This window comes from Bombus vancouverensis, chromosome 12 (genome assembly GCF_051014615.1).
Source record: "Bombus vancouverensis nearcticus chromosome 12, iyBomVanc1_principal, whole genome shotgun sequence".
Taxonomy (NCBI): domain Eukaryota; kingdom Metazoa; phylum Arthropoda; class Insecta; order Hymenoptera; family Apidae; genus Bombus; species Bombus vancouverensis.
Genome location: NC_134922.1, coordinates 8,367,224 through 8,394,696, shown reverse-complemented (window position 1 = coordinate 8,394,696; position 27,473 = coordinate 8,367,224). Strand labels below are relative to the sequence as shown.

The 27,473-nt window shown below is 37.2% G+C and overlaps 4 protein-coding genes across 12 annotated transcripts in view; 2 read left to right on the top strand and 2 right to left on the bottom strand.

Moving 5' to 3' along the window:
- The window catches only part of mwh (multiple wing hairs), a 49,249-nt gene extending 35,966 nt beyond the window's left edge, over nt 1-13,283 (top strand). For all 3 annotated transcript variants that reach the window (XM_033331524.2, XM_033331525.2, XM_076623255.1), the window contains 4 exons: nt 7,040-7,331; nt 8,448-8,666; nt 8,793-12,646; nt 12,746-13,283. In XM_033331524.2, coding sequence (XP_033187415.1) covers nt 7,040-7,331; nt 8,448-8,666; nt 8,793-11,174 — 2,893 coding nt within the window. In that variant the 3' untranslated portion in view covers nt 11,175-12,646; nt 12,746-13,283. The remainder of the gene's footprint in view (nt 1-7,039; nt 7,332-8,447; nt 8,667-8,792; nt 12,647-12,745) is intronic.
- On the bottom strand, nt 11,761-15,922 carry LOC117155491 (sodium-independent sulfate anion transporter). 4 transcript variants are annotated; one of them, XM_033331530.2, is made up of 9 exons: nt 15,589-15,922; nt 14,243-14,466; nt 13,949-14,144; nt 13,649-13,869; nt 13,017-13,581; nt 12,720-12,946; nt 12,466-12,639; nt 12,228-12,390; nt 11,761-12,147 (listed from the first exon to the last, which is right to left on the bottom strand). In XM_033331530.2, exons 2-9 carry the CDS (start codon nt 14,450-14,452, stop codon nt 11,996-11,998), a joined length of 1,908 nt encoding a protein of 635 aa, XP_033187421.1. In that variant the 5' UTR covers nt 14,453-14,466; nt 15,589-15,922; the 3' UTR covers nt 11,761-11,995. The 4 variants fall into 4 exon arrangements, with proteins under 4 accessions (XP_033187421.1, XP_033187422.1, XP_076479371.1 ...); XM_033331531.2 differs by lacking the exon at nt 15,589-15,922 and adding an exon at nt 14,546-14,961; XM_076623256.1 differs by lacking the exon at nt 15,589-15,922 and adding an exon at nt 14,617-14,961.
- A 45-nt stretch (nt 15,923-15,967) lies between these two features.
- LOC117155489 (uncharacterized) lies at nt 15,968-23,379 on the top strand. 4 transcript variants are annotated; one of them, XM_033331522.2, is made up of 5 exons: nt 15,968-16,388; nt 17,019-17,132; nt 17,472-17,912; nt 17,994-18,202; nt 18,280-23,379. In XM_033331522.2, the coding sequence occupies exons 2-5, from the start codon at nt 17,020-17,022 to the stop codon at nt 21,141-21,143; spliced, it is 3,627 nt and encodes a 1,208-aa protein (XP_033187413.1). In that variant the 5' UTR covers nt 15,968-16,388; nt 17,019; the 3' UTR covers nt 21,144-23,379. The 4 variants fall into 4 exon arrangements, with proteins under 4 accessions (XP_033187413.1, XP_033187412.1, XP_033187414.1 ...); XM_033331521.2 differs by having other exon boundaries at nt 17,015-17,132; XM_076623253.1 differs by lacking the exon at nt 15,968-16,388 and adding an exon at nt 16,418-16,768 and having other exon boundaries at nt 17,015-17,132.
- Nucleotides 22,430-26,854, bottom strand: LOC117155492 (sodium-independent sulfate anion transporter). The gene is made up of 9 exons (XM_033331532.2): nt 25,560-26,854; nt 25,288-25,442; nt 24,563-24,860; nt 24,099-24,411; nt 23,860-24,021; nt 23,651-23,791; nt 23,318-23,463; nt 23,036-23,227; nt 22,430-22,752 (listed from the first exon to the last, which is right to left on the bottom strand). The coding sequence occupies exons 1-9, from the start codon at nt 25,692-25,694 to the stop codon at nt 22,489-22,491; spliced, it is 1,806 nt and encodes a 601-aa protein (XP_033187423.1). The 5' UTR covers nt 25,695-26,854; the 3' UTR covers nt 22,430-22,488.
- Nucleotides 26,855-27,473: the final 619 nt, after the last annotated feature.

The following is a 27,473-nucleotide window of genomic DNA, read 5'->3' as shown; positions in this document are numbered from 1 at the left end:
TATTGGTTTGAGCGGAGGTTTGAGCGAATGTTATAAGTTAGATTGTTCTCGGTACTACGTTATCTGCCAAAGAGATTGAAAACTTTTCGCGGTAAGACACGGAAGAGATATCCTTTGCAGAGTATTAACGGCTCAAATTTCGGAGGATGTTTTCATCCCTTAAACTTAAGTTAGCACAGCTAAGAAAATATACGTATCTACCATTCTTGGCTCTTCCCCAAAGCTACAAAATTTCATCCAGATCGAACCTAGACCTTTGACAATGTCTCCTTGACAATGTCTCCTTCTTACAAGAAGAGAAAGGATGGTTTTCCAAGTGCTGATCCAGTACGACACGGTCCTAAGACACGGTGACTTCTCATTGAAGATAAGAAAGAAGACTTTATCTCGAACCAGATATTCCAACATTTTCTCCTAGTCTCGTCTAAAGAGAAATCTCGAGTCTCGCGGGTAACTTCGTCGACAAGCTCGACAACCTGTTACGCGAATTCCCGAATCAAACTTGGTGTGACAATTTTCACCGGTTTGTCCTGTCACCGATCCGTGGACACGCGTGATCGCGGATGTTACACGAACGGTACCATACCTCAACGGCCATATGGACGACGCGAGCGTGTCCCACATTCGCTGGATGACTTATAATATGGTCAAGCTTCTTACCGCAGAGGCGAGCAGATAACCCGTAATGTAAGTAGCGGCCACGGATAAACGAATGCCGATATTACGGATAACTGTACAGCGGCTGGGTTGCCGTGCTCAATGCGCAAATCGATCTGGATGAGGCGCATCCTCGATTTCCAAGATCGAACCTTCGTATCATTTGTCGGGATCTTATTAGACCGTTTAACAGACGTTTTTACCGTGATCCCAGGTTGCCCGCCGACGACTCGGCTGGCGGAATCGATTTATTTTGAAACCGATCGTAATAATTGGCCGTCAAGATCGATTACGTTATCGGCCAGGTTATCTTTCTTTTCTACTTCGTTACAAGGCTAAACGTACGTGTTATCTGGGGCGAAGAAACGGACACACGATGTTAAGAATCATCTACAGCGAAGGAACAACCTTCGTTTTTGTAATATCGGCGTGAAATTCGTAGAATGTTCACGGTTCTCGGGATAACCGTATCGAAAATGTAAGAATTTACAGAATATCCGTAATCTCGGTAATAGTCGGTCTTTGGATTTGGGTTAACGAACAGTTGGAATTTTTCCACGTTCTTGTTCAAATCCACGGGTTAGATAAGTCGGAGGATTCTATTCCGTGCTATGCCGGAATAATTGACTTTGTAATCATTGGTACGAAACTAATGGCAAGCAGTCGAATGGAATTTTTGCTTTCCATCCGCCAAGTTTTCCATTGCCGCAACGTACTTTCATCGAGAACGGTCTCTTATCTTTATCGTTGTGGGATCAGCAGGGTTTAAGGATTCGCGTGTGCCTTGAAACGGGCCGTCAATGAAACAAACGTGTTATTAGAGTGTACGTATACTCGGCGGAGCGAGAAAGAAAGAAAAGAATTGCCGGGGCATAACGAGTTATTATCACCTATTAACTGTTGAGACCGGGCGTTTAATTAGACGTTCGCATTGCTCTAATTAAATAAGAGCTTTGCGATTTGAAACAAATTGTTCGAGATAACCAGTGCACCCTGAGCACGAGACGTCTTTTTTCTCTTGTGAAACGCTGATATCGGAAACTTTAAAAGAGAATTCTTCATCATTCTACAAAGGCTCGCGTGTCTTGGCTCTTACTATGCGAATCAGGCTTCGTTTTCATTGATATTCCGCGTCGTCGGTTTCTTTCGTCAATCATTACTCGTTTAAAGGACCTGCCTTTCGGATAGCGGTCACTGAAAGGATTCCTTGGTCCATTCATAAAACCGAACTTCTTTGTATTCACGGAACGAATCTTTTCACTAGAATGAAGGATACTGTGCGCTGAATTTCGTATCTGCCAAATATTCACGAAACCGGTTCGTCAGAATGTTACCACATTAATAAACAAATCCCCCCTACCGATTTGTCTAAATTTTTAATTTATTTATCTACGTTTGTTTACTTACATCCAGGATTCCTTTATTCGCATTGCAGATTAATTTTTCTATTTTCTGGGATGCATATCTGTACGCTGAATTGTTTATTTGCATCCCGGCTTTGTTTATTTACATCTCAAATTTGCTCATTTGGAAACTCAGTGTCGATTGCAAAAATATCTTACAGATCATCGATAAAGTACTACAGCCTTTTACATTTTTCTTACAGAATGTTAGAAAGCGATGATACTTGGACGAACTCTTAGATCATTATTTAAAGATTATGCAAAGAAGCGTTTGCATTTTATGATAAGGCCTAATGAAGGGTGTCTCGTATTAACGTTCGAGATTACAGTTCGCTTAGAAGCACATAATTATCTCGTCAGAAAAGAAAAAGGGTTCGTAAAATTTATACAGTACGTTTCTTATAAACCAGCCTGGTTCTCCCCCTGTTTTTCTTCTTCTTCTTCCACGTGGGGGAATATCAACCGCGTCGAAGAAGCCTCGACCGGCCACCGAACCCACGGTACCCCACGATGCTTCCGTTTCACGTAACAGAGAATGCGTAACTGCTTCCTACTTAATGGAAACCAAGGAAGTCTTATTTTTTCGCGCGATATCAAATCCCGTTTCTTCGTATTTCAACAAAGGAACAATCATTCACTTTCTTAACCCAAATTTCGCTTTTCTTTGAACAGCAATCATCGATGAAATAATTAAATTTCGCATAGATGTGACGAAGTAAGTATTTTGACACAGTGAAGGCGAAACGAATCGCGATTTATGTCGCGCGAAATAACTTTTATATTTACAACAATCGTGACTTCGATTTAATTGCAGCAGTGCGTTTAGTTAATATCTGGGTGACAAGAGATATTTATCTTTTAAAACATGCACGCGTAATCCTCTTAAACGTTTTATATTCCATTCGTCCCTTTATTTACGACGTAACACCATGCATGCTAATAGACGATAATTTATTACGACAGAAACGTGATGCCTTTATCGTCGGTGCTACTGTAGGTGCCTACAGGAATAGGAATTATATGTACATACATATTTCGTAATTTACCTCCTTCGTGCGGTTTATCCATATTGTCAGCACATATTTTCGTAAAATATATACGTAATGTAGTACCTCGACGTATAGCTTCTCTAAATTAGCCTCCGTTATATAAGACGTTATCTTTCATCGGTTATTGTCTTTCGAGTAACAATAAAAACGATAGCAGATGTAGCTTCCTAAGTGAAATTAACTTCCTCGATTTGTTCGTCGATCCTTTCCGATGTAATAAAAAAAAAAAGACACAGTAAAAAGAAGATGCGGAGCGTGAATTACGCAACGTAGGCACAGGCCAAAAATATCGCGCGAAAGAGAAACGTCCCAAGTTACGGTGGCTTTCGTTTTCTTTTGCTCTTGTGTCGTCCATTGCCTTAAATTTTAGGGTGTGCCCACACACCAGGCAATAAGGAACACTTGGTATTCATGCGGCGTCCGCCGAAGGCATTCTTACGTACACCGTAGTCTGCATAATGCGGGATGTAATATAATGCACCCATTGCTGGCCAAAAGTTCGCATGACGTCTTCACGGAAAGCGTGTTTTCGATAGCGAAGTCGTTCTCCTTGGAACGAATTCCTCTTTGTCCCGCTAGTCTTTCTTTTTTCCACCTCGCGCGAAACTCTTTTCGATCGCCTATGAATACATTATCTCGGAATAAAAGCTCACTCTTAGAATCGTAGAGCTGCGAGTACCTGCAAGATAAACCGCAATTCTCGCGTGAATTTAAACGAAGGAAACGAACATCGAAGACTATCATCGATGTCTTTCATCCGTCTCGAACTTTATGGACAGCGGTGGAAAGTATCGTGAAATTTATACTGATATCGGTTTAACAACGTTGCATAGGGTGGTCTGCGGTCACGTTTCGCTTCTTGCGTATCTTTTACCGTCACTCTCGTTCACGCACGAGCTTTCATTTTCTCCAGTATCCAAATGGGGGCCTTGGTGTATTTTTAAGACGAGCCCAACAAAGGCTATCCACGGTGTTCGCGCCGTAGAATCGTAATGCCGCGGTGTATTTCGCGCACGTACACTAGTACACTTACACACGTGCGTACCACGATATCCCCGCACGGTATGCATAATACGACGGCTAACATAATGCATCTATTGTTGGACGAGAGAACTCTCTCTTTCTCACTCTTGTTTACCCTAAGGTAAATAGGCGACGATCGCATATACATAGGCGGTTACATAGAAAACGTTTTAATACTCATTTGCATGCATTCAACCGGCGTACATGGCGCTTATATACGGTGTTTATAGAATCACCGTCTAGACGAGAACGTCTCCTCATCTTGAATAGCCTGGTTTTTTTCTTTTTAGAAGCCCGTAGGTGCGAGCTACAGAATGATTTACGACTGTTTGTCCAATCATCGGGAAAAAATTTGGAACACGGGGTAACGTTCTGGACGCGGAATTCCTCCGGGAATAAATACCTTTGTTAGTCCTCCGATGAAGGAAAACACGTGTTTTCATTATTTCGTAGAGAATGCGGCGTGCGACGGAATTTTAAGAACATGTTTCCGTGGGTGAATAACGAAGCTGTTATTCGTATACGAACTATCTTCTAAACTGTTATTCGTGCATCAGCTGCTGAATAATCTATCAGTTACTAATATTAGAGAATTTTCAAGTTACGAACCAGTTGAATTCAAGATCTCCTTTTTGCAATTTCGAGTCAAGTAAAATGATCAAATGGTATGGAATTTTTTAAATCTTCACATCATTTCCAGGGCAAAAATGCAGCATTGTCGTGCTTTATAAACGACGTTACATACGCATTATGCTTATGCAACAGAAATACTTATCTCGGTGAGGCAATGGAATTGAACTTTAACCAGAAATTTCTGACAATTTGCACTGACATACGCAACCGTGACGAATACGTAATTGACGTAATTTCTGTCTCGTTGGTCGAAAAAAGGTGTGAGTCGATGTCGTCCATTTATCGTTCGCACCTATCTTTTTGTCTTCCCGTATTTTGGCCAGTCACGAATAACGGAACGCGCGATATTATCGACATTATGAAGGATTAATCTGCTGTTTTGCTTGTTATCCGTGAACGTGCGAAATTTAGTATACCACTAATTATGTAAATCTGGATAATTCCCTCGTTTTTTAACCAATGTCTTGAAGAACGAAGATTTTACCGCAGTTTACAAAGTTCTCGCGAAATATAACGCGATTGCGTAATAACTGAACCGTGTAGAAAGTGACAAAAGTGTTCTTGGCAAGGAAATTCTCACGACTCGGAAGAGGTAGTCTGCAACAAGGTGTATAAAGCTGATGGAATGGCCGGTGCACCATGTTACACGCGTCTCAGCTGTATAATTAAGGAAATTAACGTGACACGATCAGAGATAGCTCTCGTCCATTAAGCAGATCCCACTCGTACTGGAAAAGATCCCATACAACTGAAAGAAGAAACGCAATCGGTATATAGTCTCGAAACGAACTTTCTTCGTGGATACGTCATACTTTGACAGTCGTAATATCTATTTCCTTGGCTTCGCACCTGTCTACCTTAAGGCCATCACACGTATACTTACCGGTTGAATGTGGTCGTACAGGGAAACCATCGTGTTGTTCCTCTTCTTGGTCGAACGATCGATGAATCCGATATGTGGTAAAGTGATATCTTAACATGAATTCTAGACGAACGATAATCGAGTATAAAGTACTAATAATGACACCGGTCGATACTCGAAGCTACGCTAAAGTCGATCATCCGTGCCTTTACATGCGATAAGCGACGAAAATTTATTAAAAAAAAAAAAAGAAAAAGGAAGGAACCACGTCGAAGAAAGAAATGTCATATAATTATTTAAGAGATTAACGGATTCCTTTTCATACAGCCTGTATCTGGGAATTCATGTTTAATAATAATGTTAGAATAAGTTGAAAAGCGTGTAATTTAATTGAAGTATATTTTCTCGTCCACCTCCTCGTATTTATTACATTAATAGTTATCGGGTTCTTGCGCCGTCACTCTGATAATCGTTCCGTTGACAACCTCGAAGGAACTTGCTTAATAGCGCGCTTATAAAACCGGATTGGTTTTTCTCTTAATCGTAAGGTCCCATAATTATGTAATTATACCTTTTTTCACCTTGCCTACGGTTCAATGGCTGTTACAGTAGCCACCACAACATACCGAGGTTCAACATTAAAGCATCAAGTAGCGGGATTGATTGATGCAGTGACACTCAGCTCAGTGACACACTGTGTTCTATCTTTTTAAATAAATACCCGCGTTAACACCTGGCCGATTTATGTTGATTTATTTATCAACTCATTAATTATATGCTTAACGTTATAGAAATTGGATAATGCGACGTCCGCGATGATTAGTGCGCATCACGCGAGCGAGAATCACGCAACGGTGTCGAAGAGATATTTAGAGTTACGAGAATTAGAAGAAGAAACGCATACATACGAAAAGACAGAATTGAGATAACAGAAAATAATCCACGAGAAGAACGTCTTCCCAATTCCTGGAATAAGGATTCTAGGACTATAAGAAACATATGCTAGTAGTCTGAGGACTTGATAGGGTGGAGTTGAACCGCAACACTGTAGAAAACGTGACATGATATCCGCAAGCCATATTGCATATATACACGTAACTGCACACGATAGATACTGAACACATGCGTGTGTTCAAGGTAAATGTGTTCATACCGTTACTTCCGGTCTCCGATACCATAGATGTATTAGGATATGCAATCAACGATGTATCACTTTGTAGTACATGTACCGCTTTCCGTACCATAGAACTTCATTTAAAATGTCTTACTAACGATTCTAGCTTTAGCAAAGATCGCTAAAATAACGAAGAAAGTATCTAACGTCTCAAATAATTCTGCTTGTACTTAACAAATAAAATATCACGCTTACGAATGAATTATATCGTCGATTGAAAGAAATAATTATGTTTCAGCTTCGTTCAGGAATTCGCTTCACCGCCAGCTGATGGGATAACTTTGTTACTTGAGACACTTCGCGGTGTTCAGTTGGCCCAAAGCTCACCACCGTCTTCCGGTCACACGGGTCCAAGAGTGGGTACCAGAAGAGCTGCACTGGACGAGTTGGGTTGCGTCGAATGTCTGGCTGCCTGCACCGAACGATGCACCGACGCACCGAGGCTCCTAGTGCAAGCCCAACCCGGTCTTCTTGCTCTGGCAGTTTGTCTGACTAGTAGCTTGAACCGGTCCCGAGTCCTAGCTCTCCAGGTAACAATCGTCACTTCCGTTCCAAGCACCGCGGTACTGTTAATCAAAAACGAATTCAGTTGGAGTCGTACGTGTGGTATATTTCATATATCGCGTACTTCTCTCAGAACATAATTCTTGCATATCTTCCTATCATCTCACAATACATGTATCTTATATCAACGTCACATAACGTTAACAAGTGTTAACAGTTCGAAAGTTGGACACTTTATTTATTTGAACCGATTTGTTCGCCGCAATTTTCGCTTAGGTTTGATCTCGGAGTCAAGTATACATATGTATATAGATAATAATTATATCTTTAGTTTTCGCCGAGTGCTTTATCGCGTGCCTTTATCGTGCGCTTTTATCGCCTTCTGACCGTTTAGCGAATAGATTCGCGTGCAATCTCCTCTAAAACGTACTACTAACCAGCGCAATAAAGTTGGCATCCGAGCTGTGACGGAATGCGCGATTAACAGGAGAGGAAAAATAAAAAGCGAACCCAATGGGGATAGAGTGGGTCAGGCTTCTGGCACTTGGCAAGATGATCGTCTCTTATGTACTATATCTGACCCATTCAGATAATCGTAAACGCGCGTATCCAGCAAACTCGGTCCACTTGACGGCTGGGGCCCCGTTATTTCGAGAGTGTACGCCGTCGAGAACCAGTTTTTATCGTCTATCCAAACGTTATTCGGCCGGCTTCATTTGCAACCTCATACACGCCCCTATACTCTCCGCTACTTTTTATTTCCTCCACCGTCCGAGGAAGTGCACCTTGCCAAGCATCGCGGTTACAATCAGATGTTGACTAACCGAACTGGATAATTACTTCCACAGCACGTGATCACAGAGTTACGGCACAGCGAGAATATAATGAGAATAAAGAGATCGTTATCCCGTCGGTGAGGAACTGTCGACGGGATTCAGCTGCCGACCAATGCTACGAAAACTCGCGATTCTTATTTTCCATCATACGTAACTATTAATTACGTGCTGGTTCTAATTTCATTCTCACAAGAAATTTAGTTTGCGCAACTCTCGATCGCGATAGACGAGGGGAACGAGCTGCTGTTTAAGCGGCAGGCTCAAGAATTTATTACAAGTTTCTCTAAGATTGTTTGCTTCTTCCAGTTACTGACAAAGGTCTGTCAGACACCGGGTGGTCACGCAGTGGTCTCGGAAGCTGTATCTACTCTTAGGCTGAAATATGGCGAGGGTGGAAGATTCCGTTTCCTCGCTGGAGCTCTCCTGGCTCCCAGAGCAGCGATTGCACTGAGAGTCGCAGGAGTTTCATTCCTGAACGCCTTCCTAAAATCTGCATCGCGGACGCAAACCAGATTGTACATTCAGGTAACGTATATCGATCGAAAACTGATAGTTCCTTAGGGAATTTCTACGATTAGGAATTAGAAATTGTTATTTTAGATATTTTCACGATTTCCATGACGAATAACCGGTTGGTCTGTTCGTCATTAGGCTGAAGCCTGCGAAGCTGGACTGGAGCCGCAGGTCCTTCAAGAATGGCTGAAAGAATTGGACGGCAGGGAGGAGGACGCTTTGAACGATCTTCTACATAAGGAAGTTCAGAAATGGTCGCACAACTGCGTGGACGTGGACGCCCTACAGCGACGAGTTGTACGTGCCGAGGAAACTTGTAGGATTCTCAGTAAAAAAGTTTCGGCTCTGCAGACGCAACTTCAGCAAATGCAATTGGAGAAGTTGAACAATTACAACCTGGAGGATCGTGAGAAGATGACAGTGCTTGGTACGAAACAGTCGCCGAAAATGTCCTCGAACGCCGAGGACGAAGGCATCAGCTCGTCAGAGAGATCGAGTAGTCCAGAGAATACGAAACACCAGTCGCGAACCAATCATCAGAAAGTCAGCGCGTCTCCGGACAACGATCAGGAAACGACGATAGACGACGTGATCGAGGAACTGAGAATTATCGTGAAGGACGCGGAGCAAGAGATCGGTGACAAGAACCACGAACAGAATCGGATAGATCATGGGGATCAGGACTTTTATAACGAGAATTCTTCCAAAACGAAGTTACATAGAACTAATTCGAAGGTTTCGTTAAACAATTCCGAAACGTACGTTTACGAAAAAGTCTTGAAGAGAGATCATCAAACGGACACGAAGATTTTGAAGTCTAACACCGGTTCTAACGTGTCCCAAAGCGTGATCAAAGGTGAACAGGTGACTTACTTTGGTAATGATCGGGATTACAGTACAGATTCCAGTGGTGGCAGGAGATTGAACGGTGAAACACGCAGAGTTTCGAAATCTTCCGTGGAAGGAAGCGTGAAGATCGTTGTAAAGGGACCTGACGTGGAAGAAGCAATCGTTCCGACTATTCTACATCCCCAACCGCCTAGAAAATCACCGCCTTGTTTGTCGGCCATCATGGCAGTGAGGCACTGTGACTTTATCGACCAGGAAGAGGCGTTCAATTCTCACGATGAAGATATCGAAGACGAAACACTGGGTGATGGTAGCGATTCCCTTCTCAGTGCCTCTCGGCTGAAATATAATGGCAAGAATCAAGCGTACGAGGAACAAATCAAAAACACCGAGGTCGATCATTTCCAAAAGCAGTGCAACCGGAAAGAAACAGAAAATACCAGTGATCGTAAGATGAAGAAAAGCTTCGACGATCTCCGGTGTTTCAGTGAAAACGAAATAAAAGAGAAAAAAACAATCAGGAACTACGAGACATCGTGCAATACGAAGAACAAAACGACGAACGAGACGAAATCGAGTAATAGACAAACAGACGGAATTTCCCACAGACATAGTTCGAAATATAGAAGCGAGGTAGAAAAGAGGAAACTTCTTCGTAGATCTGCGAGTCACGATTATCTCGAATCGAGTGCTTCCAGCCCACGATCGAAAAGATCCAGTAAAAGTAGAGTGGAGAATCACATTAGAAAGTTTGAGAGCCTGAACTCTTTCGACGAGCATCGAAGTCTCCAGAGTTACGGAAGACCCGGCAGCTCGGAGAATTTAAGCAAACAGGAGCAGTTTTTCGGAGAAGGAAACTCGAGAAGTAGGATGCGCAGGTCAGAGTCGTTCCATCACGTATCTCATATCGCTAGAAAGGATCAGTGCTCGTCACAAGGAGGAAGTGACAGTGGATTGTTCTATGTTACGGACTTCAACCTTGAACCTCTGGTAACGCGGAGACCCAGATCCATCGAGGCTCCAAAATCTCCCAATCTACTAACCAAATCTTTGGATAGGATCGACGAAGGTCTAGACTCGATGATCGATATTGTAATCATGGAGGAGAAAACTCAATGGAGTTCTAGTAAATATCAATCCAAGACGAAAAAGTGTCGAGAAGAAAGGGCACTTGTTAGATCGAAGTCAAGTAGATTAGAAGACTCGAAAAGTTGCTTCGAACTGACATCCAAAGGCAGGAAGGAAGAATCGAAGAGTAAACATCTAAAAAGCGATGAATTTTATTCCGGGCATGTGAGCAATAAGCAATTAAGAAGTGACGAGCTGTACGAGGAACAGAGAAATCGAGAATGGAACGAGCTTAATTCTTCCAGGAAAAACGAATTAGATCTTGACTGTACTCCAATGATACTGATGAAGAATGGCGTGAGACATAATTCATTCTGTCAGAATGAGAATATTGGTAACAGGTTCTTGAATAAATCGATGGACTCCGGGATCTTCGCTGGACGAACTTACGACACATTTGGATTAGGGAAAAATCGGTTTAATGCTGGGAAATATTCGGGAAATCAACAGATGAAAGAAAGTCCAATTGGAAGAAGAAACACTACTTCCTCTGCAGGTGGAAATCGTGGAAAAGTCACTGATGTTGTTTCAGGGCTTTATTAAAACTATTTGAGTGTATTCAAATTTCCTGATTCTGCTCATATGCTCACAGAAGATATTGTATTATAGATTGGAATATATTCTTGTACAGATTTGAGAGAGTTATCAAGAAGCTTTAAGCGATTTTTGCTTAATATTTCATAAACGTTTCATATTTCTTTTCTCACACTCGTTACACGACGGCATCGAAATTAAAACGTAATATCGTTGTTTGTAATATTTATCTTAATTTTCAATTCAGCCAACACGCGACTCCAATGTTGCTACGTATTATCGGCCAATTGACAATCTAATTTATATTGTAATTAATACTGTTGATAAATCTGGTAAACATGTACGTTTCAGTATGAAAATAAGTATTTTGGTGATGGAGCGATTACACGATTTTAGTAGACGGTGTGCAATATATTCTTTCTTTCAAATAAGTATGTATCTTTGTAATTAATTAATTGCGTTAAAGAAAAGACTGTAATTTATAAACGTTTACATAGGAGTGTACAAATTATAACACATAAATATTTACACAATATATTATTTATTTCTTATTGGTATAACAAGTGTAAAAAAGGCAGAGATATAACATACTTCATTTATGTATAGCAAGTCACATATATTTACATCTTAATTGGTACTGAAATCGTCAAACATTTCATTTTCTGTAATTTAATTTAATAATACTGAAAATTATCCAACAACGTCCTGCGATGTGTATGCCACTACTCTAATGAAGTGCAAAAGTAAAATGCTTATTTAATCAATTTGAATTTCACTTCTTAAAAAGAGTTGAAAGCAAAGTTTAAAAAGTTGAAAATATTCTTTACTATTTAACTAGCTGTAGCATGTAACAATGTAGTTGTAACTTCATTAAGCTCATGGCATGAACGACTACTTCGGTGAATGATTTCAGGACTACTTAACATTAATGGTTCGTGCGACTTATCTCGTGTTATTTCCAACAGTTGTTGCGATGTTTTTTCTAAAAATAGAAAACAATTAAAAAATATAAATTTTCGTCCGATCATCTTATCTATATTAAGGTGGATATATTTATATTACCCTGGTGCGTCGATAATAAGTACGACAATTCATCCTGGGTAGAAATATATTGGAAATCTTCTCCACAAGCTCCTTTAAGTACAGCAATAACATCCGATCGTGGATTGTAAAAATATAGACCTTGTTTTCGATTGTTAAATTCATTTATCAATGTTGCTATTCCCTGTAATCAAAACTTATTACTATAGGTACCAGTTTATTACTTTACTATATAAAATCCTATTACTAAATTACCTACTTTTGCAGCAGTAAAATCAGCTCCTAAGATATATCTGCAGTCAACTACAACTGGAACTTGACAAGAACCTTGCTTTATACCGGCATTACCAACTGACTTTTTAATGAAGTCTACAGCTGGAAAATAAAGACTATTCCCTGGTGTTACTAAGAGATAGTCGGCCCCAGAGTTAGTCTAAAATGTACACAATTCATATACATTTAGAAATACATGATTATATAATTTTACTAAACGGTTTTTCATTTGTTACTAACTTTACACTTATCAACATGTATTGTAGGACGTGCAGAAGGATACAATAAGAACATAAGATTTGTGCCCACACCTAATAAGATTCCATACTCGACACCAATAATTAAGCAGAATAAGAAGGTAACAAACATTGGAATCAGATCTTTTTTGCTACTTCTCCATATGAGTTTTACAACTTGATATTCAATCATATATATTACTGCACATATAATAACTGCCGATAAGGAAGCTAGACAAATAATATTAATTTAGAGATATTAATACATAAAATATGAATAAAATAAGAAAAATGGCATTACCCTTTGGTATAAAGTAGAAGTAAGGAGTAAGTAGGCTGAGAGCTAGCAATATTAATATTCCAGTGTATAAACCACCCATTGGTGTTTTTACACCACTAGCATGATTCACTGCAGATCTACTGAAGGACCCAGTAACTGGCATTGCACTTGCGCAAGATCCAAGAACATTACAAATTCCTAAAGTAATTAGCTCTTGAGTGGCATCTACTTTACCACCATTTGCAAAAGCCTTTGCTATTGCTACATTCCCAAGGACACCAATTATAGGTACTAATGCTATAGATGCACCAAGTTCTGAACACATTTCAGTGAAACTTAAAGTCTCATTTTTTACTTGTGTAGAAAAAGGAGGCAATCCAAAAGATGGAAGACCAGATCTTACAGGACCAGTAAGGATGAATGGAGAACCATATTCAGTAGAATTTAATTTATAAGCAATGGTAGAACAGATTATAACAATGACAGCATTTCTAGCTGTTGATAATAACCATATCATTTTTATCAGTATCCTTTGATATTTAGTTGGTTTCTCGTTATTTGAACATAATTTGATGTCTTTCATTTTCTAAACAATAAAGACACCTTAATTTTCTCCTATAATTATTTAAATAATGTAACTAATAAATACTTACCCTAAATAATAACAGAATAGTAATACAAGAGAAACTCATCCCAGTATCCCACCAACTAATCTGATGAATGTGTTGTAACACTTTTGTTAAAGTATCTAAAAACCCTTGAGAGGAGATTTTTAATCCTAGAAGTCCCTTTAGCTGAGAAACAACAATTATAACAGATGTTGCAGAAGTAAAACCAACTGTGACTGGTATTGATATAAAATCTATAAGTACTCCTGGAAAACATTTTGCAGTTTAAAGTAAATATCAAATAATATTATACTGCACAAAAATTGAATAATATAATGTAATTACCTAGCCGTAAGAAAGCCATCAGTATTTGTAAACAACCACACAAAAATGCTAACAATACTGCAAAATCCGCATTTCTACCTTGGACATATTCATGAGTCATCAATGCCATAAGAGCAGTGGGTCCAATTGTGATATCCTTGCATGAACCAAATACTATATATACCATAGCTCCCATAAATGCAGAATAAAGACCATACTATAAAACACACACACATATATTTTGTTATTTTAAAAGTAACGAAAATTAAAAAAATAAATTAATTGTAAATTTTTATTCAAAAAATAATTATTTACCTGAGGTTCTAAGCCGGCTAAAGTGGCATAAGCAAGACCTTGCGGCATAACAGTGAGCCCGACGGTAACGCCAGCGATAGCATCGTTCAAAAATTTTTCGGAATTATAATTTGGTAACCATGCCGTAATAGGTATACGTTTTTTAACAAATTTATTTAATTGTCCGCCTTTTGAATGCCATTGTTTTTTGTCTATTGCATCGAGAGCCATTGTAAATTATGTACCTTTATAAAAGATAGGAAGCCGGTTAATCTAGACACTAAACAGAATAATTTATTTTCTAATAATAATAGTAATCTTTACTTGAATGTCCAAAAAATAAATTATTTCGAATTATTTTTCAAATATACTCTTCAAATTCACAAAATTCTTACTGGTGGAAGCTGGGATTTTCACCGAAGCGCAGCTTCTTACGCTCACTAATGTTTTTCAAATGATTGTTGAGTTAGCATGAATTGTAATATCATAAGGCAACATAAAAACTTATTTAGAACGTATTTAAATTATCGGTATTTTCATTTCACGATTTAACGAGGAACTGAAAGAAACCGAAGGCCTTTTGATTGCTTATATACCCAGCCAGACAGTGCAAAATTTATCTCACGTTACCGAAGGAAAAATCTCGGCTAGCCTTCGTACTTTTTGCACCAATCGCCAACAATACTAATTCTTATTCGATGTAAAGTAAGAATATACGTATATTGATAATTTCAACGTTAAAGCAATTCCAAGTGCGATAATATAAATTCTCCGAAAAAACAGATTTATCTGTATCCATATAGAGATTTTGTTTTGTAAAAATTTAACGACAAAAATAATGATTAAATAAATGATAAATCAAATGTAGAAAACAAAAAAAATAACATGCCCTACTTTTTGAAAATAGAAGATATTATTTTCTGTTTTTTGTCAATATTTTAAAATATGGCGAAACAATGATATCATTGTTAGCAATCGCACCATTATCATAATTATTCAACAATATTATACATGCGATACATATTTATCAACGATAACAACATATCTACAAAATGGCATTATTTTAATTTCACCGGTTTTTAAGGTTACAGTAACTATAGATGCTTTTTTTGCAATTTTACGTATCATTGATCACTTCTCCTATTCCGATACAATATTTCACAACATTCTTCTGATACCATTTAACTTCACCGACTTAATTAAAGGGCCATAGCTACTTGACCCTTTTCATTGACAACAATCGGACACGCGTTAAAAAAGTATATAAACGCGGTCATACGAATTTAATTTTTATATCTGTTTGTTATATCAATATGAACTTTAAACATTATATGATTACAAACATTATATGAAAAGGAAATACATACCAATTATGTAGTACAGTGAATAAGATAACATACTTCTGTCGAATGCAACTGTTACAGGGCACACCGTTAATTATTATAAATTATTATATTTGTATGTGTCATTTTCTTGATAGAGATATTGATTGCCTATGAAACTGAGTATAACCTATTACAGGCTGTGAGTTAACACGATATCATAATTTTTACAACTTTATAACAAATTTACGTACAAATGGCAAATACATATGTACTACTTTCCCTACGACCACGACAAGATCGTATACGCGCCGAACACGATCTTATATAAACTGAGTCTGAGAATCAGCATTTCGATTGTTGGGGATGGTTCAGAGAGAAAGTGCAGTTCGCATATTTATCAATAGAGGGACTGCATTTCTACTGCAGTCGGTAATTTAGGGAGAACAAGTTAGGCTTGTCGTTTCATCGAGTGACAACCAATAAATTTCTAGTGTTTCGAAACGTCCTTCGAGGGGGGCATTATTTGAATTTCGAAAGCTTATTACGATTCTAAAATAACAAATTTTTCACATATACGATAATTATTATTAAGATAACCGAATGTCGTAGTACCGAAAAAATATGTACAATGAAAGGGCTATATAAACGAGACTTTTTTCTTATTCACTTTGAAAATTTTTCTTTCGTTTGCATTTACGCATCCTCCTGTCCATCAGTATTATGGCGTCCTTTACTGTGGTCGGTTGTTCCTCCTAATCTCTGTAAATTAAGTGGAAGAAAAACTTACGCTGCTAAAGTTTCTGGTTTAATGCTTTGGTTGCCGTCAGAAGATTAATTATACGGTAACCGGATAATTATCATTATCGTAGATGTAACCATCACATTATTTCCAAGTTTAACATTTAGATTGATGTCGTACTTATTCGATTTCAATTGCGTCGTAATTGTATTTATTGTAATTGTTTTTGATGTTCGCGTTAATTATGTATAACATGCGTTTGATACAAATTCATTGACCAAAGTGATTGTAATTTTTATCGTGCTTTTTGTATGTCGTCCGTAGGATAATTTCAGAATTTTTATGTGAAGTAACATATATCGAACGATTATTTTTTTGTTGTTTATTACTTCAAATTTGCTACTGATCTTAGCTCATTTAGCGAATATAATTTGTGTCAGTAGGACATGCGGGAAGGTATCGCCCATTGGCGATTCATTAGAGGTATAACGTGTTTAACTATTTACTCTACATATATTTTATTTTTAATATTTTGCATCGTCCCATTATTTTGTTTCACAATATTATTGATTGTGACTACCTACGTTCAATATTGAGATCATACCTGTTATTCATATATCATTTACAATCTTATGAGCATGTATTCCTTTAATCTGAATTCTGAATAAAATAATGTATTATTTTTTTGTCAAGAATTATATTTTGTTTTTGTACCTAAATTTGTAATAGGTAGAATGGATTCCACTGATACAGATTTAGAAAAGAAATTTCATACAGAGCAGATGGCCTTAATCGGCAAGATGCATAATATGCAGTGGCTAAAAAGTAATTCTCAGTTATCAGGCCAGTACGTTTATATCTATTTTATATATTTTGGTTTATTTAGGTTTTCTTTATTTCTATATCATTTCATATTATTACTTTAATGGTTATTAGTATACCTTTTATTGTAAAAACTTTAATAAAATATATTTAAACAAGTGGGATGTTTTCTATTAATGTTACATTTAATTATACCGTTGAGTGCTATTGTGATGTCCTTTGTTATGCAATTAAAATTATAACCTTGTAAGCAAGTGATATTAATCAATAGTAAAATCTTTTACATCCAAAGAAAACATAAAATATTAGGAAATTATTCATAACCGTATTTCCTAATGTTCTGTATTCATCTTTTATATTATAGCATAAAGGCACTTCCAGATGGAAGAGAAACAGTAAATAATACACTCAAAAGTAAAGTAAATGAAGGAACACAAGAAAAAACTGAAGTTGTCTCAACTAACACTCTTTCAAACAGTCCTGAATTAAATAAGATTGATTCTATTTTAAATAAAGATATTAATGAAAACAATAATACTCTAAACAAAGATACGTCTCAATCACCTTTAGAAATTGTTGATTTTTCTCAAAAAGATATGGAGACTGTTTGGAACAAAGATGTTAATGTAACTAATACACTATTTCCAAATTCACAATCGTTGGTAATGCAAAGACTGGATGAACAGGAGGTGATCAATACGTCTTTGACAGAGGATATTGTTACAGTTCAATTAGAGCAATTTAGACTTAATGAAGAGGAAAATAATAAATCTGACAAATTACATAATGAAGCTGATAGCAAATGGTATGTAACAGATTAATTCAAGAACTTATTTTCTTTATTGTGAATTTCTCTATGTTGTATCTGTATTATTTATGTAATCAGGGATAATAGTCAGCATAATATATCTAACTTACCAAAGTCAGACAGTGATGTGGATAATCAAGTAAACTCAAAGCAGTGTCATGATAACAACAATAATAATGAAAAATCTAAAAGTCAGTCACCATTGGACACAAAGACAAGTATACAAAAGACAACTCAAAAAATTAATACTAAAAGATTGAATGATCAAAAGATTAAAAAACAATCAGGTGGGAATGAAATTTCTTAAACTGACTAGAATATCATTGTAAGGAATTTGCAGTAAAAAAATGTCTTCTGCTTGCAGGCTCTTTGAAAGAATCTTGGACTCCTTCGAAACAGACTTCTAAATCTAAAGATGACTTACTAAATTTATGTAATGATAATATAACTTCAACTTCTATGGATTCAAAAAAGGTAGCTGTAGGGACAAATCCTAAGCTTAATGATAAATATAGCAAAGTCAATAGTTACAATAAAAATTTAATCGTGGGTAAAGGAGCACGAGTGAAGGAGCAACAGTTTTTTAAACAACATTTTTCTACATTTAATGATAGTGGTAATAAAAGCCGATCCATAGAGGGATTAGATGAGAAAAGTAAATCTGTTGCAACAAAATTAAAACTAAGTAAAAATGAATCAGACAAAAAAAATAATGAAATAGATGACATAAAAAAATGTCATAAGATTCATGTAACGCGTACTCAATCATATAATGTCCACTATAATAGAAATAAATCTTTAATAAAGTCACAGCAACGATATTCAAAAAATGCAACTAAGCCAGAAGAAAATAGTTATATTAATGATTCATCTGGCTTTAATAACAGTATTAACGTGTCTAATTCAGCTGAGAACGTATCAAGAAAGAAGTGCGAAACTCAACAACCTTTAGTAAATAAACAAATTAGCAGTATACAGTCCAATCAGAATGTTTCTGGAAAAGGTACAAAGAATTCAAGTATTACAGAATGCAATATAAATGAAAGAAGTTTAATAAAGACAAATTCAGTATCGAACAAACGAAGTTACTCAAATTTAACTAATGCGAAGAACAACAATGAAAGAAATATTAAAGATGATCAAGCATACAATCAGAAATTTAAGAAAGATTCTAATATTTATAGGCGATCTTCCGGTATATTTCAGACGTTTATCAAGGATGTAAATGGGAAAATGAAAACAGATGATCATAAAAGGAATATTACAGATAATAACTTGACAAAAGATTATAGAGTAAATCGTATTAATTCAGCAGATACAAAGATGCGTTCTCAATCTGAAGGCTCAAAGATAACTGTATACTCACATAAGACAAGTAACGGTGCTAGTAATATAAAGACTGATGCATTAGATTCACCTGCTATAAATAATGTACAGTCTATAAAATCATTAAATTGTTTTCCAAGTAGTACCAAAGATTGCACAAGTATATATACGTCATGTCATACACCACAAGAATCACAGATTTCACAGGCTTCTTGTAATGAAACTGAAGTACAATTTGTGAAGACTGAACAAGAAGATACTAGTAATAATAATAGCAATAATAAAACAAGTACTAGTAATTCAGAGACGAAATCAGTTAAATTTTTAGATAACGTTCAGGAATTTAATATGGCACATCATTCTGTAACATCATATTCTGATAATTCTATGCATCAAAGCAAGCCTCCAGCAAATTCATTTTATTCTGATTTACAAAATACACCACATACAAATAATGCTCAACAAATTGAAAACCACCAAAATGTACAAAATAGGAGTTATTTCGATAATAATAATGCTCAATATAATAATACAACCAGCAGCAGTCAAAATAACGAACGAGATTTACATCTTATGGATTTAGTACATCAAAAACCAGAACAAACATCGCATATGTCACCACAAAGCATATTGCCACAGAATAATTCTAATCCACCTATCGCTATGGGAAATGGGTTGCCCTATCAGAATATGCCTGCTGTCTATCTAAATCATTATAATAATGCACAAACTGTACCAAGAAAAACAGCTGACAGTACAATCATCCCTCAAAATATATTAATTCCAAGTACCTCTTCTTACAGTATAGAAAACCAAAACATGTTGCAAACCGACCCTTCTAATATTCTAATGCATAATACTCAAACGTCAGTTCTACCACCGTCAGGTTTTCATAATCATCCTATAACTACACAGCATAATCAGTGGAATTTGCCTCTTCCAGATATGTTTCTTTTTGGGAACGTGATAAATCCCGCCCATTCTTTGAACATCCCAATTCATAATTCCAGACACATGTGCAACGCGGATTTCAACAACATCCAACAAACGAGTTACTTGCAACATCCGTTATTTTACGTTCCCCCAATGTGTATGCAAAGCTGGAATCCAATGATGCAGTATCCAGCACGATTATTCCAAAATCCACCATACAGCAATTGCACCACATTTCCAAATCAAGCATTACCACCGAACAATTTGACGGATTCTATGAATTGTTCTGTATCGACGTCCGTGCAGAGCAACTTGTATAAACATTTCCAGCCGATACAACCTCTGGAAAATGCTCCGAGCTTTTCTGTCCCTGTAAAACTTGACAATTATATGCAAAGTTGTAAAACGAACAGTGTCAGAATGAAGGCTAATACTGTGGATGTTCACATGAGAGCTAGTCAATATCGAGCATCTGTGCCAAATGAGTATCAAAATTGTTCTCAAGATAGTCAGCTGATGGTACCGTTCTCATACGCAGTTACAATGGATCCTATTGCGAAGAATGGTCCGTCGAATATGCACATGCAGGTGAATCAGAAATACGAGCCACGCGCTTTTAATTCTACCAGTTATCAAAGAATTCCAGAGACCTGCTCTACGTACCACACTAATCAGGACTCTAACAACAGGAAGGATGACGTATCGAAAAATAATTCCGAATGTATACCACCTATGGTATCACCAAAAGAATGTATGTATTACGGAATTAATTATTCGCGGAAGACTGACACTATGCAAAATTCATCCATACAGTCGGATATAAAATCCGTAACTTACAACATGCACGCTGTCAACGCGCAGCATTACATCCCTCATTTTCAAAAGAATACGTCTTATCATGCATCTTCAAAAGAGCTTTCAACCAGGCTAAACGCGGGACGTAACATGCGCAAAACAATGGATCAGTAAGCCTAGAAAAACAGTGAACAGTACCATGCATATACACTTATTTCTTGTTTTCGATAGATAATTACAGTTATGCGGTACAAAAAAGGCGGTTGCACATTTACCTTACGATTTTTCATCTGTTTGTATCATCGTTATCTTTATATATGTATATGTATGTACATGTATGTATATCGTACAAGTCAGTTTTTTAATTAATCTAGATATAATATCACATACATCGTATTAGATGTCACGCACTATTAGAAGATAGTTTTCAAAGTTGAGAAGCTTTAAAAAGAAGTTTATATGATACTGCCATTTGTTGGAAATATTACGCGATAGTTCATCTTGTTTCCTAACGTAACAGTGTGAAAGTAGCAAATCTATTTTCTAGATTTCCTTCAGATATTTATATCCACCATGATTATTAGACATTGATGTTACTCGTTACTTGGATTCTATGTACTTTTAAAACAATAATCAAGCGCTTGTTACAAGACGTTTCACGTCGTGTAATTGGCGCGATACACGATGTGTAATTAGATGCAAATTTGCAAAACATTTTTTAAGTTCCTACTATCGAAAGTATTATGACGATTTAGGGTTTAGTTCGCATTACAAATATTTCCGTTCTTTCCTTTTCTTCCTGAATTCGATTCCTTAGTAGGTACATGTGATATCGTTACGATGATAATTTATGCTCTAATTGGTTACAGTGTTAAATAATTTCGTTTTTACGACCTAATATCGGCAAATAATTTTGTTTACTTCATTGTTTCTTTCTGTGTTATTTGGAGGCAAAGAGTTTTATAATATATATATATTTTTGTTTAAATATTGCTTATATTGTTAAGAAATATCATATAGTTTATTTTTCGAGGACTTACAAGTTTTTACAAAATAAAACGTAAACTTGCCATATTTGGTAGATGTTATATATATATATATAAATATATTATAATCCCTTGACATATTCTGATATGCATTTATAACCACAGTATTATTCTTTCATCTGTATTATGAAATGCACGTGTCAATAGAATCTCTTTGAAATAGATAAAATAAAGTAATTTCTGATGAATTATATCATTGCTGGTCGATTCGTATATCTTTATAAAAAGTTAAAAAAAACTTGTGAATTATCATACGGTTCATATATACATCATAAACATGCGTTAATGTTCATTGCGATTTTATACGATATCGTTGATAGTCTTACAATTCAATTTCAATATTATATTATATATATATATATTAAAAAAACAAAAAAGGAACAAAAAAAGAGGAGCCTGTAGAAATTCCAAATATTTTGTTGAAGATTCAATTTTCTCTATTTAATTTTCATGCCTTAAATTTAGAGTTCGTTTCAAAGCTTCGTACTCGTTAGTTCACTTCTCGTGGCACTGATAGTGATCCCATTCGACATATCTATTACCTCTGCACCAATTTCTTTAGCTACTTTGGTCGTGCTCAATTCTTTCAAAATAGCTACGAGCTCGGCATCGGTATTGACCACATCGATCGTTTCTTTGGAGAGCGATTGGATACTTTGTACGATTTCCTTGGAAGGTCGTAGCATTATCAAGAAGTGATTCTGTTCCTTAAAGTCTCTCACTACCATATTTAATCCCTGTAAATGTTACAAATCGAGGAATTTGAACAAATTAACGAATTGTGTTCAAATCTGTCCTAGATCTTACATCTTTGAGCGATTGTTGAGCAATCGAGTTATATCTTTCCTCCATTATCATCGTAATATAAAAATCTCTGCTATTTTCTCTGTAAACGCGATAAAGAAAAAAGAAAAAAATATCTTTTTGTAACAAGGATGTGAAAGAAACGGGAGAAGGAGGCTCGAAGAAGTAAAATCCAGGCCAAATTCGTAATCCGCTATTTCAGATAATTGCACGTACATGCGCCGCAGTGAAATCAATTTTATCGATGTGCTTGCAATCTAGTACGACGATTTTCGTGTTCTTGAAGTTTTTCAGTAATTTATGATGATCATTAGCTAAGTTCTCTAACAGATATATCCTCAGGTAATCCACCGCTGGGAACAGCAACCCGGCGCTGGGACGCACGAGGATGTAATTTAACGTAGGAGTCTGCGATGAGAAAGAAAATAAAATGGAGATATTTTTAAAACAATAGCGATCTCTTTATCAAGTCTTTGTCTATCATTGTTATGTACTTACATTTCTGTATTCGATATATATTGTCGGCCTGGCGTTGAAATAAATTAATATTGCCAGATCAATTGCCACTCCTATTAAAATTCCCAATTCAACACCGGCGAATAAACATGCGAAGAATGTTGTGAAAGTCGGGATCAGATCTCGTTCTGGAATCACATTTCCGAATTAGTATATTTTGAAATGGCTTATGACAATATTCATACATTTATCAACATTCTCCGAATGACTTTGATATAGCTCTGTAAGCTTTCATCCCATTGTAAGTTACAATTCTACTAATTTCATTTATTATTATTATTTTATATTAAGTTTGACTGATTTTTTTTTACTCACTGCTGCATTTCCAAATAGGTCGTATCATTTTCACCTCGACCATGAATATCACCGCACAAACTATCACGGAACTTAAGGTCGCTCTTGGAATGTAATAGAAGTACGGTGTGAATAAGCTCAGAGCAAGAATGACTAGAATACCTATAATGGATACCTAATTTGCATCACATATTCGCGAACGTTTATAATCGCGAACGTTTCATAGTTACCTGTGTAGATACCGCCCAAGGGCGTCCTTACACCGGAAGCATCGTTCACGGCGCTTCTGGAAAACGAACCAGTGACCGGCATGGAATGGAAAAATGATCCAACAACGTTGCACAGACCCAAAGTTAACATCTCCTGAGTAGCATCGAGCGACTTTCCTCGTGCTTTTGTTAAAAATATAATTAGCGTTTCGAAGAGCGTCGAGAGCTATCGGAAAATGAAATATCGCTTGGAAACTTACAAAACGCCTTCGCGATGGCAACATTCCCAATAATCGAGATCAAAGGAACGATTATGATACCGGTACCTAAATTTTTGCACATATCGAGGAAAGTTACGGTTTGATTTCCAACGTTTACCGAGAAAGGTGGTGGAGTAACGGAGGGTAGTCCGGCCTCGACGTGACCTGTAAGAATGAAAGGTGCTCCACCGCGATTTTCGAAGACGTACGACGCCACGGCGCATAGAATTACGACGAGGGCGTTTCTACCAGTTCCAAGGAACCAGATCAGTTTGCTTAAAATTTTATTCGAGACCTTGGCATCTTTGAGTATCTGGAACGAGAAGGAAATAAAAAGGAGTTGTATGAGTATGTACGACTGGCTCGTTTTTCTCGTTGATTTGCTGTCTTCTTTTTTCCTTTTTTACGTATTCACAGCGCACACGAACTCGTTTTGCTAGCGAATAGAGTCCATGGTGAATTACCTTCAAGGTTAATAGAATTAGAATGCAGCAGCAAGACAAGATCAGGTCAGGGATTCTGGTCCGGTGGATGTTGTTAACCAATTCCCGCCAAATCTCGATGAAACTTTCCCCGTGTATCTTCAAGCCTAGTAAACTCTTGATTTGACTGCAGGCGATAATTAGACTGGCGGCTGACGTGAATCCCGATACGACAGGCATGGAAACAAACTCCACCAGAAATCCCAGTCGAAGGATTCCGAGAACTATCGTAACGCTTCCTGACAAGAAACACAGGAGGATAGCGTACTCGGGAATACCTCTGGAATACCATAAGAGCAGAAATATTAAACGTTCGAACACAAACGAACCGTGATTGCCAAAGCTACAGAAATAATTTGGGACCTCGCGTTTCCGGGATCAAAGGACAAGAGCCAAGTGAAAGGCTATTCGTCAAAAGTTCCAAGTATTTTTAAACGTGATTCGTATGATAAAAGAAGGTACAACATTATTAAAGTAGGTGGATCTGAAGACTAAGGCTGAAAGGAAGTCGAAGTAAGATAACTGCATTTCAAAGGATAACAGCATCTTTTCAGTCGCTATTATATTATATGATGGCTCCAATTGTCTGCTATGATATACGCAAATTCAACCATTGTGTTAGTCAATTGAGATGGTTCATTCATAGGCTTGAATCTTAAATTAAGTCTAAAGGAATAATGTTTCCGCGAGATGCGTGGACAGCTTACCTCGCGTACGTGTATGTTAGCAAAGAGATCAACGCAGTTGGGCCAATATTAACTTCTCGGCAGGTACCAAAAATTATGTAAACGAAACTGCCAGCAAACGCGCTGTAAAGACCATATTGCGGCGTCAGACCTGCCAATCCAGCGTACGCGATCGCCTGAAATTATATCAAGCTTGTTCGAATCGGATCGGTTATGGGATCATGAAATAGACATCGCGAAACTTTGATAAGACTTTAATTCACGACGATAAGATCATGATCTTTGGAAAATACCTGTGGTATCAGGGTCAGGCCCACCGTGAAACCCGCAACCAGATCACCCAATGCATCCTTTGTTCTGTACAGGGGTAGCCAATTCAGAACAGGAATTCTGTTCTTCAATAACTTTTCGAAACTGAATCCAGTCATGTCACTAAAATTTTCTTCACCTCAGTCAGTCTTTCTTTGACCTGAACCAAACAATTTCAGCACATTTTAACTTGGAATCCTGAAAACACGATGCACTCCGGTGACTCGATTTGAATGGCAGACCACGGCGAAGGAAGAACTTTGATTTTGAACTTCGATCGACTCTCCGTCGTACTCCATCGGCGTGTCTTCTTGCTATGCGAGCTGCATCGTCTCATTAATTGAACGCGTACCCCCTTTCCATTCAACGTCGACGAAATGAGCCGGCAATTAACGGATCTTCGAGTGACAATTAGTAAGTATAGCAAACGGTTTAACATGCAAGGACACGATTTACAATCACCTGACCGGTGCTCACGTGAGAACGTTTAAACGTTAAGCACGTGATTCACCAATTTCTTCAGTTACCACGAATGTGCCACCTTAGTATTTTACTGCGCTGTTCACCATGTTCTTTCATTTCAGTTTCACTTTTCTCTGTCACTGACAACGCATAAGTGGTTCGCCATAAAATGCGAAAAAAAAAAAAAAAGAAAATGGATGTCGATGGATGGAACGTTTCTTGGACAGAAGGAACCTACCGATTGATGTGTCGTCTTGTACCTGTTCTATACACTGATTGAATCTCCAGCTGTTTCACACGTGCCTGATTCTCCCACCATTGTGGTCTGGAACTGCTGATACGTCCGTCAGAATTCGAACGCATGCGTCGATCCTTCTCTAAATGGTCACTGGGTTTGGCAAACGCAGATTGTCGCTAATTTACCTAACAAATGTTGGGCGTTTTTTCCATCGCCCTATATCCGGATTTTCAGCATTCTTTTGAGCTTCCCGTTGGTTGTTCTCCATTCGGATAACCATCTGCTCTTCTCTTTATTTTTTGAACTAGCCCTTTTTGCACACATCCTGTATTTTATATAATTCATACTTATATTCAAATGCGATCATTTACATCTGGTCATTTAACATATTCGCAGATTTATTTGATTTTATCAAGAGATATTATGTAAGTATCATATGGAGGTCCTTTCATACGGGCCATCAATAGTATTTTGTTGTAAGTAGCTGTAAGATGTAAAATTGCAACGATGCAGCATCGCTAGTCTCCATCGAATATTATATTTCTAACAGTTACTAAGTTCTACACTTGTTTGTATTGCCTATAATTTTATACTTTATTTGTATAGATTTATAATGTACTTATTTACTTATATATTAAGATTTATAATATATTATATTTTTGTTGTATTTTTATAGGATCGCAACGAAATAGCATTTCTAATTTACACCTGGTCTCACGCGATAATAAAATACAAAAAAAAAGATATACAAGAACCACGATTCGTCGCAAACGATGGTGATTACGGCACTCCAATTATTGCAGCGTAATACGACGGTAGCTTATCCTTCGGTAAGAAACATCGTTACGTCAATCGGAAATAAACATGAAATTGTTACAAGAAACTATCGTCGAGCCATCGTGAACATCCGATTGTTCCAGCACGGAATTCCTTTCGCGCATTATCGCGGAATGTGTCAGTGGACATTGTCAATCGACAACAGATACGTTCCGCTACACTTTTGCACGAACCTTTTCTTCTGGTTTTTCACTGGAGTCTTTTTTACCGGCGAGTTTCTTGTCCCGAGAGAATGGTTGAAATTCTTATCATCGAGCGCGACACATCGTATGCATGCCTGTAATTACAAGGACGTTGCGTGGTCTTGAACGACGTTGTGTTTTGCATGTTAACGCGGCGAGTATAACGATGAATTCACGAA